Raw genomic sequence first — 15,992 nt, 5'->3', positions numbered from 1 at the left:
TTCATTCTTCTGCATGTGGCTATCCAATTTTCCCAACACCATTTGTTGAAGAGACTGTCTTTTTTCCATTGGACATTCTTTCCTGCGTTGTCGAAGATGAGTTGACCATAGAGTTGAGGGTCCATTTCTGGACTCTCTATTCTGTTCCATTCATCTACGTGCCTGTTTTTGTGCCAGTACCATACTGTCTTGATGATGACAGCTTTGTAATAGAGCTGGAAGTCTGGAATTGTGATGCCGCCAGCTTTGCTTTTCTTTTTCAACATTCCTCTGGCTATTTGGGGTCTTTTCTGGTTCCATACAAATTTTAGGATTATTTGTTCCATTTCTTTGAAAAAAGTGGATGGTATTTTGATGGGGATTGCAATGAATGTGTAGATTGCTCTAGGTAGCATTGACATCTTCACAATATTTGTTCTTCCAATCCATGAGCATGGAACATTTTTCCATTTCTTTGTGTCTTCCTCAATTTCTTTCATGAGTATTTTCTAGTTTTCTGAGTACAGATTCTTTGCCTCTTTGGTTAGATTTATTCCTAGGTATCTTATGGTTTTGGGTGCAACTGTAAATGGGATCGACTCCTTAATTTCTCTTTCTTCTGTCTTGTTGTTGGTGTATAGGAATGCCACTGACTTCTGTGCATTGATTTTATATCCTGCCACTTTACTGAATTCCTGTATGAGTTCTAGCAGTTTTGGGGTGGAGTCTTTTGGGTTTTCCACATAAAGTATCATATCATCTGCAAAAAATGAGACTTTGACTTCTTCCTTGCTGATTTGGATGCCTTTTATTTCTTTTTGTTGTCTGATTGCTGTGGCTAGGACTTCCAATACTATGTTGAATAGCAGTGGTGATAGTGGACATCCCTGCCGCATTCCTGACCTTAGGGGGAAAGCTCTCAGTTTTTCCCCATGAGAATGATATTCGCTGTAGGTTTTTCATAGATGGCTTTTATGATATTGAGGTATGTACCCTCTATGCCTATACTCTGAAGAGTTTTGATCAAGAAAGGATGCTGTACTTTGTCAAATGCTTTTTCTGCATCTATTGAGAGAATCATATGATTCTTGTTCTTTCTTTTGTTAATGTATTGTATCACATTGATTGATTTGCGGATGTTGAACCAACCTTGCAGCCCAGGGATAAATCCCACTTGGTCGTGGTGAATAATCCTTTTAATGTACTGTTGGATCCTATTGGCTAGTATTTTGGTGAGAATTTTTGCATCCATGTTCATCAGGGATATTGGTCTGTAGTTCTCCTTTTTGATGGGGTCTTTGTCTCATTTTGGGATCAAGGTAATGCTGGCCTCCTAAAATGAGTTTGGAAGTTTTCCTTCCATTTCTATTTTTTGGAACAGTTTCAGAAGAATAGGTATTAATTCTTCTTGAAATGTTTGGTAGAATTCCCCTGGGAAGCCATCTGGCCCTGGGCTTTTGTTTGTTGGGAGATTTTTGATGAATGCTTCAATTTCCTTAGTGGTTATAGGTCTGTTCAGGTTTTCTATTTCATCCTGGTTCAGTTTTGGTAGTTGATACATCTCTAGGAATGCATACATTTCTTCCAGGTTATCTAATTTGCTGGCATATAGTTGCTCATAATATATTCTTATAATTGTTTGTATTTCTTTGGTGTTGGTTGTGATCTCTCCTCTTTCATTCATGATTTTGTTGATTTGGGTCATTTCTCTTTTCTTTTTGATAAGTCTGGCTAGGGGTTTATCAATCTTGTTAATTCTTTCAAAGAACCAGCTCCTAGTTTCGTTGATCTGTTCTTTTAGTTTCTATTTCATTGAATTCTGCTCTGATCTTTCTTATTTCTCTTCTCCTGCTGGGTTTAGGCTTTATTTGCTGTTCTTTCTCCAGCTCCTTTAGGTGTAGGGTTAGGTTGTGTATTTGAGACCTTTCTTGTTTCTTGAGAAAGGCTTGTATTGCCATATACTTTCCTCTTAGAACTGCCTTTGCTGCATCCCAAAGATTTTGAATAGTTGTGTTTTCATTTTCATTGGTTTCCATGAATTTTTTAAATTCTTCTTTAATTTCCTGGTTGACCCATTCATTCTTTAGTAGGATGCTCTTTAACCTCCATGTTTTTGAGTTCTTTCTGACTTTCCTCTTGTGATTGAGTTCTAGTTTCAAAGCATTGTGGTCTGAAAATAGGCAGGGAATGATCCCAATCTTTTGGTACCAGTTGAGACCTGATTTATGACCTCGATGTGATCTATTCTGGAGAATGTTCCATGGGCACTAGAGAAGAATGTGTATTCCGTTGCTTTGGGATAGAATGTTCTGAATAGGTCTGTGAAGTCCATTTGGTCCAGTGTGTCATTTAAAGTCTTTATTTCCTTGTTGATCTTTTGCTTAGACGATCTGTCCATTTCAGTGAGGGGGGTGTTAAAGTCCCCCACTATTATTGTATTGTTGTCAATGTGTTTCTTTGCTTTTGTTATTAATTTCCTTATATAATTGGCTGCTCCCATGTTAGGGCATAGATATTTATAATTGTTAGATCTTCTTGTTGGATAGACCCTTCAAGTAGGATATAGTGTCCTTCCTCATCTCTTATTACAGTCTTTGGTTTAAAATCTAATTTGTCTGATATAAGGATTGCCACCCCAGCTTTCTTTTGGTGTCCATTAGCATGGTAAATGGTTTTCCACCCCCTCACTTTCAATCTGGGGGTGTCTTTGGTTCTAAAATGAGTCTCTTGCAGACAGCATATCGATGGGTCTTGTTTTTTAATCCAATCTGATAGCCTGTGTCTTTTGATTGGGGCATTTAGCCCATTTACATTCAGGGTAACTATTGAAAGATAGGAATTTAGTGCCATTGCATTGCCTGTAAGGTGACTGTTACTGTATATTGTCTGCGTTCCTTTCTGGTCTATGTTGCTTTTAGGGTCTCTCTTTGCTTAGAGGACCCCTTTCAAGATTTCTTGTAGGGCTGGTTTCGTGTTTGCAAATTCCTTTAGTTTTTGTTTGTCCTGGAAGCTTTTTATCTCTCCTTCAATTTTCAATGACAGCCTAGCTGGATATAGTATTCTTGGCTGCATATTTTTCTCATTTAGTGCTCTGAATATACCCTGCCAGTCCTTTCTGGCCTGCCAGGTCTCTGTGGATAGGGCTGTTGCCAATCTAATGTTTCTACCCTTGTAGGTTACATATCTCTTCTCCCAAGCTGCTTTCAGGATTTTCTCTGTCTCTGAGACTCGTAAGTTTTACTATTAGATGTCGGGTGTTGACCTATTTTTATTGATTTTGAGAGGGGTTCTCTGTGCTTCCTGGATTTTGATGTCTGTTTCCTTCCCCAAATAAGGGAAGTTCTCTGCTATAATTTGCTCCATTATACCTTCTGCCCCTCTCTCTCTTTCTTCTTCTTCTGGGATCACAATTATTCTAATCTTGTTTCATCTTATGGTATCGCTTATCTCTCAAATTCTGCCCTCGTGATCCAGTAGTTGTTTCTCTCTCTTTTTCTCAGCTTCTTTATTTTCCATCATTTAGTCTTCTATATCACTGATTCTCTCTTCTGCCTCATTTATCCTAGCAGTTAATGCCCCCATATTTGATTGCACCTCATTAATAGCCTTTTGATTTGTACTTGGTTAGATTTTAGTTCTCTTATTTCTCCAGAAAGGGTTTCTCTAATAACTTCCATGCTTTTTTCAAGCCCAGCTAGTATCTTTAAAGTGATGATTCTGAACCTAGATCTGACATCGTACTAATGTCCGTATTGAGTAGGTCCCTGGCAGTCGGTAGTACCTCTTGTTCTTTTTGTTGAGGTGATTTTTTCCGTCTTGTCATTTTGTCCAGAGGAGAATAGATTAATGAGAGAACAAAATGCTAGCAGAGTAACAACGTCCCTAGAAAATATACTCTAAACAAATCAGAAAAGACCTGAAGCAGTAGGAAAAGGGAAAGAGAGAAAAAAGAAAAAGAAAAGATATAAACAAATAAAAACAGAACAAAACAAAACAAAACAAAAAAAACAGAATGTGATCAAATATGATCAGGCTGGTATATAGAACAGTACCACACACTAGATTTTGGGTGTATTTTGGTCTGTTAGAAGAAAGTGCCTCCCAAAATTTTAAAGAAAGAAAAACTTATATATGTACAAAAATAAGGGTTGATATGATGAAGGGATGGAATATGACTGTAAAGATGGGAATTATAAAAAATTTTATAAAAGGAATTGATAAGAAGTTGTTTGAAAATAGAAAGAAGAAGATTTAAAAAAAAAAAGAAAAAAGGGAGAGAATGTGATCAGGCAGGGGAGTAGAAAAAAACTATACACTAGAGATTTAGGGTATATTTTGATCTGTTAGAAGAAACTATCTCAAAATTTTAAAGAGAGAACAACTTATATATATAAGCCAAAAATACGGGTAACTACTATGAAGGGATAGAATATGAGTCTAAAAATGGAAAATAAAAATGTTTTTTTAAAAAGGGATTGATAAGATGTTGGTTGAAAAAGGGGAAAAGTAAAATTCAAAAAAAAAAAGACAGTTAAAAAAAAATTTAACTTTGAAAGACTAAAGAATCATGGTAAAAAAGCCATGAATTCTATGTGCAGTATTCCCCTAGCGCTGGAGTTCTGCCGTTCTCATTGATTGGTAAACTTGGTCTTGGCTGGCTGTTCTCGCTGATCTTCTGGGGAGGGACCTGTTGCTGTGGTTCCCAAATGTCTCTGCCGGAGGCGGAATTGCCCCGCCCTTGCCCCCTCCCGGCTAAGTAATCTGCTCGGGTTGCTCTCCGGAGCTTTTGTTCCCTGCAAGCTTTCCATACAGCTTTGGAGGCCGAGAGTGAGAATGGCGGCCTCCCAATCTCTGCCCCGGAGGAGCCGAGAACTCGGGGCCCCACTCCTCAGTGAGCCCCCAGAGAAAAGCCATCAGTCACTCCCGTCTCCCCGGTCTCCAGCCGCACTCCGTGCTCACCTGGCCTGTGACCGCACGTTTCTATCTCTGGCACCGGACCCCGGGTGGAGTCTCCAAACCCAGCAGATCCCTGCGGTGCACTCCCGCGCGGCTCCTCCCGGGGGAGGAAGGTGAGTCTCCCCGGATCTGCCGCTTGTTGGGTCCCTGCTGGAGGAGCAGGGGCCTGACTGTGCCGCGGATCACAGTTTATGGCAACCCTGAGCTGAGAGCCCGCGCCTGGGCTCCGCCTCTGCAGCCGGCTTCCCTGCTCCGATACCTGGGAGCTCTGCCACACTCAGGCACCCCCAGTCTTTCTGTGACCCGTGGGTCCTGAGACCACACTGTCCCGGAGGGTTCCACCCCCCGCTTAGCCACCAGAGTGACGTCCCTCAGCGGAGCAGACTTTTAAAAGTTCCGATTTTGTGCTCCGCGGCTCTATCACTTGCCAGAAGCGGCCGATGGAGGCCCCTCCCCCGCCGTCTATCCTCCCGAATATCACCTCGGATTCACTTCTCCGCACGTCCTACCTTCCAGAAAGTGGTCGCTTTTCTGATGAGAGAGTTGTTGCTCTTCTTTTCTTCGATCTCCTGTTGAGTTCGTAGGTGTTCAGAATGGTTTGATCCCTATCCAGCTGAATTCCTGAGAGGAGACGAAATCCAGGTCTCCTACTCCTCTGCCATCTTGCTCCTAAGCACAGATTTTTTTAAGTGAAACCATGACAACATGCTTCTAAATTCATGGTCCCAGAAATTCCCTCTGCAAAGAGTTAGAACCAAAGCATCAGCCATAAGACTAAAATACCAGCACAGCCCTGAAGCCTTCTCTGCTTAAATCCGGAAGCATGCTTTATAGACACTAACACGTGGGACCCCCACCCCTAAATGAGCCTCATGTGCCAAGAAGCATCTGCGTTTGCAAAGCCCTCGAAACTAAGGTGATCGTGGGCATGAGAGTTTACAGGTAAAGCCACGTAAGGCAGAGGGCTCAGCATTAAATTAAAGAGGGATTTTTCTCCCTTCCCAGTTTGATAGAAGAAATCAGTGAAAGGTGCCGGGTCCTCACAGGCACATTAATAAGAGCAGCCATGAGGTACCTCCTCCACTCAGGGTCCTATATGTCCAGGGAGGCTCCCGCAGGTTAAAAAGTCACCAATTACATTTGAAAGAGGCCCAGAGGCAGATGCACCTGCCTGATTATTTTGGCCAAATGGCTGTATCCTCAGTTACAGGCAGAAGCAAGACCAAAATGCTGGGTATAAATTACATCTGTTTTCAGAACCGTATTTTAAAATACAGTAAGACTTAGTTGTTTAAAGGGGAGCCAGGGACTCAGTTGACTCCATGTCATTCTAAATATCCCTGTAGGCCTTGGAGGTGTATAATGCAATTAGCACTGGGCACTGAATGCCCAGAAAGGCTCAGTACACTGCTTACTTCAGACGACCAATAGCGTCGCAGCCCAGACTCTCAGGGAGCGCTGGCACTTCTGACATCTCAGACTCAACTGTTCTTTGTTAAGGGGCTGTCCTGTGCACTGTACGATGTTCTGTAGCATCCTTGGGCTCTCAATACTAGGTGCCAACAGCATCCCTCTCCGCAACTCACGACAACCATAAATATCTCCAGGGGCGCCTGGGTGGCTCAGTTAGTTGAACATCTGCCTTCGGCTCCGATCATGATCCTGGGGTCCTGGGATCGAGCCCCACGTCAGGCTCCCTGCCCAGTGGGGAGTCTGCTTCTCCCTCTCCCTCTGTCCTGCCCCACCCCCACTTGTGCATGCGCTCTCTCCCTCTCTCTCTAATAAGAATAAAATCTTTTTTAAAATTATATATATATATCCAGACACTTGCCAAATGACCCCAAGGGGGCAAAAATCCTCCCTGGATGAGAACCACTTGAGGGAACTTATGTTTCCCATGTCCTTTGACTTTGTTTTTTTAACTTTACGGAAAAAGGAATCAAAGGTACACTCTACCCTCTTTTAAAAATATAAAAAATCTGAATTTTTTCTGTCTTAGATTTATTTAACACTCTTTCTTCACTGTCATATATAAAATTAAATGGGGGCGTGGGATTGGATGAAAGTGGCCAAAGGGTACAAACTTCCAGTTATAAGACAAATACATACGGGGGGTGTATTGTAAACACTGCCAGACGGTGTACCTGGGAGCTACTTAAACCAGTAGATCCCAAAAGTTCTCATCATAAAGAAAAAAAAAGGGCGCCTGGGTGGCTCAGATGGTTAAGCATCTGCCTTCGGCTCAGGTCATGATCCCAAGGTCCTGGGATCGAGTCCCGCATCGGGCTCCCTGCTCCTTGGGAGGCTGCTTCTCCCTCTGCTTCTCTCTCTCTCTCTGTCTTTCATGAATAAATAAATAAAATCTTTAAAAAAAAAAGAAAGAAAAAAAATGTTTTCCCCTTTTTTGTTGGGTATCTATGAGGTGACAGATGTTAACTAAACTTACGCTAATCATTTCACAATAAATCTAAGTCAAACCATTAGGCTGTACACTCTCAATGTGCACAGTGCTCTATGTCCACTTTATCTCAATGAAACTGAAAAAGAAAACAGAAAATCCACTAAAAAATTAAAAATTACGGTAAACATGTTTCACTTCTATAGCTTTTCCCCCAATTCAAAACCTTGGTCAAACCATCAGAAATGACCTAACCCTACACAAGCTCCCTAGTCTCTCTCAAACTCACATAAAGAGACTTAACTTGCCAACCGCGCTTGGCTTAAGGCTTTGGTTCATTAAAATAATATTCTTCTACTAACGAGCAATAACTAAAACCATGTCAGAACGGTAAGTTTCCCCAAATCCCAAAAGTAGGAAGCTGTTATGCTTTCTCTTAAATAACATCGTTCTTATTATAAATGTGAATACATGGACGATGGGAAATTTGGGGAATCCGGGCTAGGCAGGAAAGTCTTCGTTCCTTTTCAAAGAGCTGGCTTAGCAAAGTAACTGAGCTTCTGGGGTCCCAACATCCTCAGGACACGGCGGCACGCACGTCTGCCATTCATGCAAGGGTGACAGCAGGCAGTGTCAGATCACCTGGAATTCATCTTCCTCCTCATCCCCCAGGAAGCACCAAAACCCTCCTTCCACAGAAGAGGATTTTACAAAGCTTTTGAAATAAGAAGTGGCTGGGAAAGCAGCCAGCAGAGATCTGGGAGAAATGTGGCCTGGGCAGCAGAGCTCGGAGACTCGCCAAGATGGGGAAGGGATCCCCACGGGGAAAGGAGAGTCATGGTGGAGGTGGTGGGTTCCCTGCCTTGTCTCCACCCTGGTCAGAAGACTCTGGAGAGTGAAGTCAGACTCCTCCCAGATCTCGAGTGAGACCTCAGAGAGCACATGGGGCATAATACTGGCTTATTACTGACGCCACACAACCCACCAGATATTTCTAAACATCAAAAAATTAGAGGAGTTGCGGTTTTCTACTTCCTAGACACAGCCTCCTTGTTGATTCCCTTCCAGCTCTCAGAAACATATCAGGTAACAGACCTGAGGGGACAGCTGGGCAGCGCGCACACACACACAGGGTGCTGGGCATGCAAACTGCCTTTCCCTCCTTCCAATGTTGTCTCTAGTCTTAAAACAGTGCTCCTTAATGATCCAAATACATGAAAAAGGTGTCAATGATTCTGCAGATGGAGAGATCTGCTTGATTAATAAGTATGGGAAGGGGGGCTGCTGCTCAATCTCCAGTAGAAACTGGGAAAATGCCAAACAAACCAATGAGAGACCAAATTACACCCATCTACCTGGAACAATGAGAAAGTCAGATGGTACTAAGTACCTCCCATCTATGATGCGAGAACCCTCAGGCACTGCAGGCGGGAGGGTGAACCGGTACAGACTAAGGAAAATCAAGTATGAGTAGCTCTGGGACCCAAAAATCTCACTTGTCGTTTACATCCTAGACGCTCTCATACAGGTCTTCAGGCCTCAGATACACCCAACGACAGAGCAAGGAGCTGACCCTACAGACAGGGAGAGCAGTAGTGAACATATGTCCGCTGTCAGGAAGTTCAGATCATGTAAAAACATAACCTGAAAAATAATTATCACCCACATCCACAAATGTGCACATACACATAGATTTCTTTGCATGTTTGTTATATGTATAATTTATTATTTAAATGAAAACATACTATACGTGCTATTTTATAAACCATTCCACTTAGTGATATATAGTATTAGATCAACATCATTATTTTTTTTTAAGTAGCCTCCATGCCCAATGCAGAGTCTAACACGGGCCTTGACTCAGAACCCTGAGATCAAGACCTGAGCTGAGATCAGGAGTCAGACGCTCAACCCACTGAGCCACCCAGGCGCCCGAGCGTCGTCATTTTTAACAGCTGAGGAGTATTCCATACTTTCCATAAATTATTTAACCGAGATCCATTGTTAGATACTTAGGTTATTTAAATATTTTCACTACCAAACAGAACTGCTCTGAACTTCACTGCCCAAGCATCTTGGCTTCCTCTCCCAATTAATAGAATTGGAAGAAAGAAGATGTATCACAGTGAAAAATGTGTGTACCTTGGGGATGGAATTGCTTCATTAAAGGCATATGTATTTTTCATTACTATATATATTCTGTGCTTTCAGTTTTAACGGTTTCCTCGGATCCACATTTTTTCTGTTGTCTGGCAGGTTGGCTCCTTCAGGAAGAATAGACAAATGGGCTAGGGATGCTGCTTTATAAGCAGTAACCTGACTACCCTCCTCCTCCCTGGTCTGCGTTGTTAAGGAAATGGAGGGTCACCATCCAAATGAGTTCCTACCTCGAAGGCTTCTGGCATCAGCCATGCATTTAGTCACAGAGGACTTTCTAAGGAGCATCAGTAACACAAAATACTTGTGCATTCCACACTCATTTGCTAAAAATATCTTCATTAGAGGCCAGTGTGTGCTTGGAGGCTACCTGGGGTCAGAGAGACACAAAGGATCAAGGTCCAGCTCTGCTCTTGGGAGCCCCCCAGGCTGGAAAGCAGAGGGACACGTTCAGTGACTGTCTCCTGTCTCGACTCCACGAGGGACCTTCAAAACCCCAGCGTGCTCTGGGAGCTCTGGAGGGCCCTGGCTGAAGAGGCTTCTCAGAGGGAACAGAGGAGGGCAAAGAGCAAGGACCTGGCCGTGTAGTCATGATGGCAGAGGGGACTCCAGGCAGAGGGTCAGAGTGGGGCAAAGCATGCCAGTCCCAGGCCACATGACCCCCTGGAGAACCTCTGGAAGCCCAGCGGGGCTGGAACAGTAGGCAGAGCCGACACAGGGGCTCAAGAGGGAGGCGGGGCCCTGTGTATGAAGAGCCAGCATCGTCCGCACACTAGGAGCTTGTGCATGGGGGCGTCGGTGGACAGAGGAAGGACGACACCAGAGAGGGAGGATGGACAGGGGCAGGGACGAGACTGGCAGCAGGAACAGCAGTGGACGCACGAAGGCTATTGCTAAGACACGGACACAAGGTAGGGAGCCAAGCCGGGCAGAAGCTCTGGCAGGTGCGGGAGCTCCCATGGGAGAGGGATGCGGGCACAGGCAGGACAGCCAGCCTCCGGGTCACTCGAAGGGTGGAATGGCCAGGACCCAGTGACGACACAGAAGTGGGACCCACCCAGAGCAGCAGGTGGTCGGGAGGCCCGATGAGCTGAGCCTGCTGAGGACTGCGGAGGGGGTAAAGGCCACGGTACAGACCACCGGCAAGATGGGCCACCAGCCCCGCCACATGTTCGAGAATCTGGCGGGTAACTCAGTCTGCTCCCTGGAATGTAACTTTCTCCTCAGCAAAAGAGCGCACAGGGACTGTGTGCCATCAAGGCCCTTCCCAGCTGTAAAATGCTCTAATTTCCTGTCTGCCTCGGAAACCAGGGTGGCAGTGGAGCACCTGCAAACTCACCCCCGCAAGAACACGTGCCTGGAAGAGGAGGCAGATCATACACCTAACCAGCTTCTACGAAATCAGAACCTCCTTCCCAAACTGTGCAAACCCTCCAACGAGGCCTGAGTGTCGGCTCCCCCACTCCCGCCCCCAAACACACAGCTCACATCCGGCCACATGCTGCTTGCTTTTCTCCCCCACCCCTGGGTAATAAGGAGCAGACTGGCAAAATAGTTCAAATGCCTTCTTAAAAAGTACACTGCCTTGTAGGCTCGGAGGCCTATTTTGAGCAAAATGTTTCAAACTCCATGCTCAGAGCTGCTCTAGGCATCAAGGCTTAACTCCAGCAGAACAATCGGGAAGTCAGTAAAGGACCATTGTGCCTCCACTGAATGCCAGGCCGGCACGGGACACCAAGACACTGGGAGGGACTGGACATCCCTGCAGCCCAGGGCTGTCTGCTGAGTATGGGAGCTTGGCACTAAACCCAGCCACCCAAGCACGGCGTGAGAAGGGCTGTACAGAAGATGCGCAAGGCTAGGCATGGGGCAGGCCAGAAAAGCAAGTGAGGGTCTCACTCAGATGTCCAGAAAACCACACAAAGGAAGGAGCCTGGGAGCTGGGTCTTGGGGCGGTCACGGCAGGTGTGCAGCAGAAACTGGCCCCGGGGTCGGAAAGCACAGGCCAACACCATGGATCATAAGGAAATAAGCAAGCGACAGAGAGGAGACTCAGAAGGGCTGGCTAATGGCCGCCAGATGGGCTGGGGCCAGTCTATAAGAGCCTTGAATGCCACACTCAGGTAATAGCTACACAGGGAGCCACTGAAGTTTGTAAGCAGAAGAGTGAGGGCAGGGGAAAGGATTGGGGTGGGGGGAGATTCAATGCCCAAAGCACATCAAGGGGGCCAGCACAGTGAGGAACAATGTGGGCTGTGCCAGGCAGGGGATGGGGGAGATGGATGTGGAAACATCCATCGTACAGACTCACAAGGAAACACCTTGACTCACAGTCACACGACAACAACAACAAACCTCAACAGATAACTCTCCACCCTGCCTTTCCAGGTCTGGTTTCCGCTCTTGTGCTGAAAATGCTCCCCAGGGTGGAGAGCCAGGCCCTGGCCCCAAACCTCCAACAGCTGATCAAACAGCAAAGCACACTGTCTACACTTGGAATGCCGGTGGTGGGCAGTGAATAATGGACACACACACACCCAGATTTCCCAGCGGCCCGCTTGAGCAACAGGACACATTTGGTTCATTTCCTGCAAAAACAGGATTTCCCAGGCATTTGGGGAAAATGTCCTCCTTGTATCCCAGGTAGCTTTTCCCATCTCTACTCCCAGGTCCTCCTTCCTCATTTCCCAGACACTTGCGCCCTGAACTCGAGCAACTGACAAAAGCCTCCCCAAGACCCTTCATGCCCCTGGGAGTCTTCACTGGGACAAGCTCTGTCAGGCAGGGGAACAGGAGAGCCATTTGCATCCCCCAACAGAAAGGCCCTAAGACCACCAAGGGTCGCCAAGCATCCTGGAGTCCAGCTCCAATCCCCGGTGCAAAGCACACCTCCAACACGTCCTGGGCACATCCCCGAGCTCTAGTCACAGCTTTTTTTTGTTAGCACAATGAAGGAAAAAGGAAAAAGGCAGGTGGGGCATTAAGAAGCCTCGGAGGTGGGCGCCTGGGTGGCTCAGTTGTTTAAGCGTCTGCCTTCGGCTCAGGTTATGATCCCAGGGTCCTCGGATGGAGCCCCACGTCGGGCTCCCTGCTCAGCGGGAAGTCTGCTTCTCCCTCTCCCTCTGCCGCTCCCCCCGCCCCCGCTTGTGCTCTCTCGTTCTCAAATAAATAAATAAATAAAATATTTAAAAAAAAAAAAGGCGCCTCGGAGGCAAGGGAGGGAAGGACATAAAGGTGGGTAAGGTTAAAGGCAGACGGCCCTGGGTTCAAATTCTACCGCCACCACTGAGTCTACTTGGATAAACCGCCCTGCCTCTCCGGAGATTTTTTTTCCCCCATCTGTGAAATGGGTATAAAATAAATTCCGTGTAAAAATAAATACGGAATTATCAGAATCGGTAGCGTACTGCTAGCTTTAAACATTAGAGAGTTCAAAGGAAGCCAGTATTCGTGATAGCCGTCGTTAAAGGAGGCGAACGTTTCTAAAACGTGTACGGGGAGCGCACTCCCGCGGGGCAGAGCCCGGGGCCGCTCGGCCGGCTGGCGCGCACCGAGCCCCCCAGCAGCGCCCCCCCAGCGGAGCCGCGCGCCCCGAGCGTCTGTGCGCGCAGGTGTGGCGGGCGCGCGGTGACAGCAGGCTGGCGGGGCAGGGCGGCCCGCGGGGGAAGGACAGGGGGCGGCGGGACGCACCTGAAGACGCGCAGCAGCAAGCAGGCGATGAGCAGCGCTGTGAAGGCGCACGCCACTATCACGGCCGCCTTCAGGGTGGGCAGGTCGCGGAGCAGGCTGGAGATGCGGGTCACCAGGGCGTAGCCGCTGCTGTTGGAGCTGCCGCCGCCGCCGCCCGCGGGCGCCGCAGACCCCGTCCGCGTGGCGTTCCCGGGCCCCGGGCCGGGCGACGGCTGCGCTCGGCGCTCGGGCTCGGGCTCGGGCTCGGGCTCGGGCTGCGGCGCCAGGGCGGACTCGGCTCGGTGGGCGCGGGCGGCGGGCGCGGCCAGGAGCGCGAGCAGCAGCAGCAGTGGCAGGAGCGACGCGGGCGGTGGCGCGGCGCGCATCGTGCGGTCGGGCGGCAGGGGCCCCGCGGGCGCGCGCGCGGCTGAGCCCCGGGCCCGCACCGGCGCCGCCGAGGCCTGCACCCGGGGCTTCCGCGGCGGAGGCGGCTGCGCGGTGCTCGGCAGGAAGCTGCGGAGCCCGGAAGAGCCCAAACCGCCGTCGCCGCCGCCGCCGCCACCAACACGTTGCACCAAGTCATTCGACGGGGCCGCGGCCCCACGTGGGCGGGGCAGGCCACCGGGCCGGGGTGCAGGCTGTGCCCCGTTCCGCCGCTGCCCCAACCCCCCGCCCCCCACCGGGGCCTGGAACCCCTGCATGGAAGGCAATCACGGTCAGGCTCACTATTGTGCAAGCTCTGTGCTTCGGTGTGGATGTTTTTTTAGTTCATTTAATCCTAAAACCCTTTTAGGACACAGGTATTTCTTCATTCTCATTGAATCGTTGATTTAGTACCCAGAGAGCCAGCTCACAGCATCCCAGATTGTGACAGACTAAGAACCAAAGTCTATGGGACCTGGAGGTAAACCCCCATTTTACAGATGAGGAAAGAAGCCTCCAGAGTGCCTAGGCATTGCATTATATTTTAGCATCTCCCCAGTTTCCCTTTCTCTCAGAAGAGTTTCTTATCTTGTGGTGTCAATTTCCAGACATTTTGCACCTCTGCTTATGAACTGAATTGGGAAGTGCATTTCTGCATTCATACCTTTGCTGTGGAACAAGTAATTGGAGGGATTGATAATCTCCCTCCCATGATAAACCCCTGGCCAGGCTTATCAAAAAGAAAAGAGAAATGACCCAAATAAATAAAATCATGAATGAAAGAGGAGAGATCACAACCAACACCAAAGAAATACAATTATAAGAATATATTATGAGCAACTATATGCCAGCAAATTAGATAATCTGGAAGAAATGGATGCATTCCTAGAGATGTATCAACTACCAAAACTGAACCAGGAAGAAATAGAAAACCTGAACAGATGTATAAACACTAAATAAATTGAAGCGGTCATCAAAAATCTCCCAACAAACAAAAGCCCAGGGCCAGATGGCTTCCCAGGGGAAGTCTACCAAACATTTCAAGAAGAATTAATGCCTATTCTTCTGAAACTGTTCCAAAAAATAGAAATGGAAAGAAAACTTCCAAACTCATTTTATGAGGCCAGCATTACCTTGATCCCAAAACCAGACAAAGACCCCATCAAAAAGAATTACAGACCAATATCCCTGATGAACATGGATGCAAAAATTCTCACCAAAATACTAGCCAATAGGATCCAACAGTACATTAAAAGGATTATTCACCACAACCAAGTGGGATTTATTCCTGGGCTGCAAGGTTGGTTCAACATCCGCAAATCAATCAATGTGATACAATACATTAACAAAAGAAAGAACAAGAACCATGTGATCCTCTCAATAGATGCAGAAAAAGCATTTGACAAAGTACAGCATCCTTTCGTGATCAAAACTCTTCAGAGTATAGGGATAGAGGGTACATACCGCAATATCATAAAAGCCATCTATGAAAAACCTACAGCGAATACCATTCTCATGGGGAAAAACTGAGAGCTTTCCCCCTAAGGTCAGGAACTCGGCAGGGATGTCCACTATCACCATTGCTATTCAACATAGTATTAGAAGTCCTAGCCACAGCAATCAGACAACAAAAAGAAATAAAAGGCATCTGAATCGGCAAAGAAGAAGTTGATGATATGATACTTTATGTGGAAAACCCAAAAGACTCCACCCCCAAACTACCAGAACTCATACAGGAATTCAGTAAAGTGGCAGGATATTAAATCAATGCACAGAAGTCAGTGGCATTTCTATACACCAACAACAAGACAGAAGAAAGAGAAATTAAGGAATCGATCCCATTTACAATTACACCCAAAACCATAAGATACCTAGGAATAAATCTAACCAAAGAGGCAAAGAATCTGTACTCAGAAAACTAGAAAATACTCATGAAAGAAATTGAGGAAGACACAAAGAAATGGAAAAACGTTCCATGCTCATGGATTGGAAGAACAAATATTGTGAAGATGTCAATGCTACCTAGAGCAATCTACACATTCATTGCAATCCCTATCAAAATACCATCCACTTTTTTCAAAGAAATGGAACAAATAATCCTAGAATTTGTATGGAACCAGAAAAGACCCCAAATAGCCAGAGGAATGTTGAAAAAGAAAGGCAAAGCTGGTGGCATCACAATTCCGGACTTCCAGCTCTATTACACAGCTGTCATCATCAAGACAGTATGGTACTGACACAAAAACAGGCACATAGATGAATGGAACAGAATAGAGAGCCCAGAAATGGACCCTCAACTCTATGGTCAACTCATCTTTGACAAAGCAGGAAAGAATGTCCAAAGGAGAAAAGACAGTCTCTTTAACAAATGGTGTTGGGAAAATTGGATAGCCACATGCAGAAGAATGAA

The 15,992-nt window shown here is 46.6% G+C and overlaps 1 protein-coding gene across 1 annotated transcript in view; it reads right to left on the bottom strand.

The window, feature by feature from the left end:
* FAM174B (family with sequence similarity 174 member B) overlaps positions 1 to 13,545 on the bottom strand; it is a 35,600-nt gene extending 22,055 nt beyond the window's left edge. The window contains exon 1 of the mRNA XM_021680517.1: positions 13,181 to 13,545. Within this exon, the coding sequence (XP_021536192.1) occupies positions 13,181 to 13,545 (365 nt within the window). The remainder of the gene's footprint in view (positions 1 to 13,180) is intronic.
* Positions 13,546 to 15,992: the final 2,447 nt, after the last annotated feature.

The sequence above is a fragment of the Neomonachus schauinslandi genome, chromosome 9 (assembly GCF_002201575.2).
Source record: "Neomonachus schauinslandi chromosome 9, ASM220157v2, whole genome shotgun sequence".
Taxonomy (NCBI): Eukaryota; Metazoa; Chordata; class Mammalia; order Carnivora; family Phocidae; genus Neomonachus; species Neomonachus schauinslandi.
Note: the sequence above shows the minus strand (reverse complement) of the source record. Positions and strands in the feature narration are given on the sequence as shown.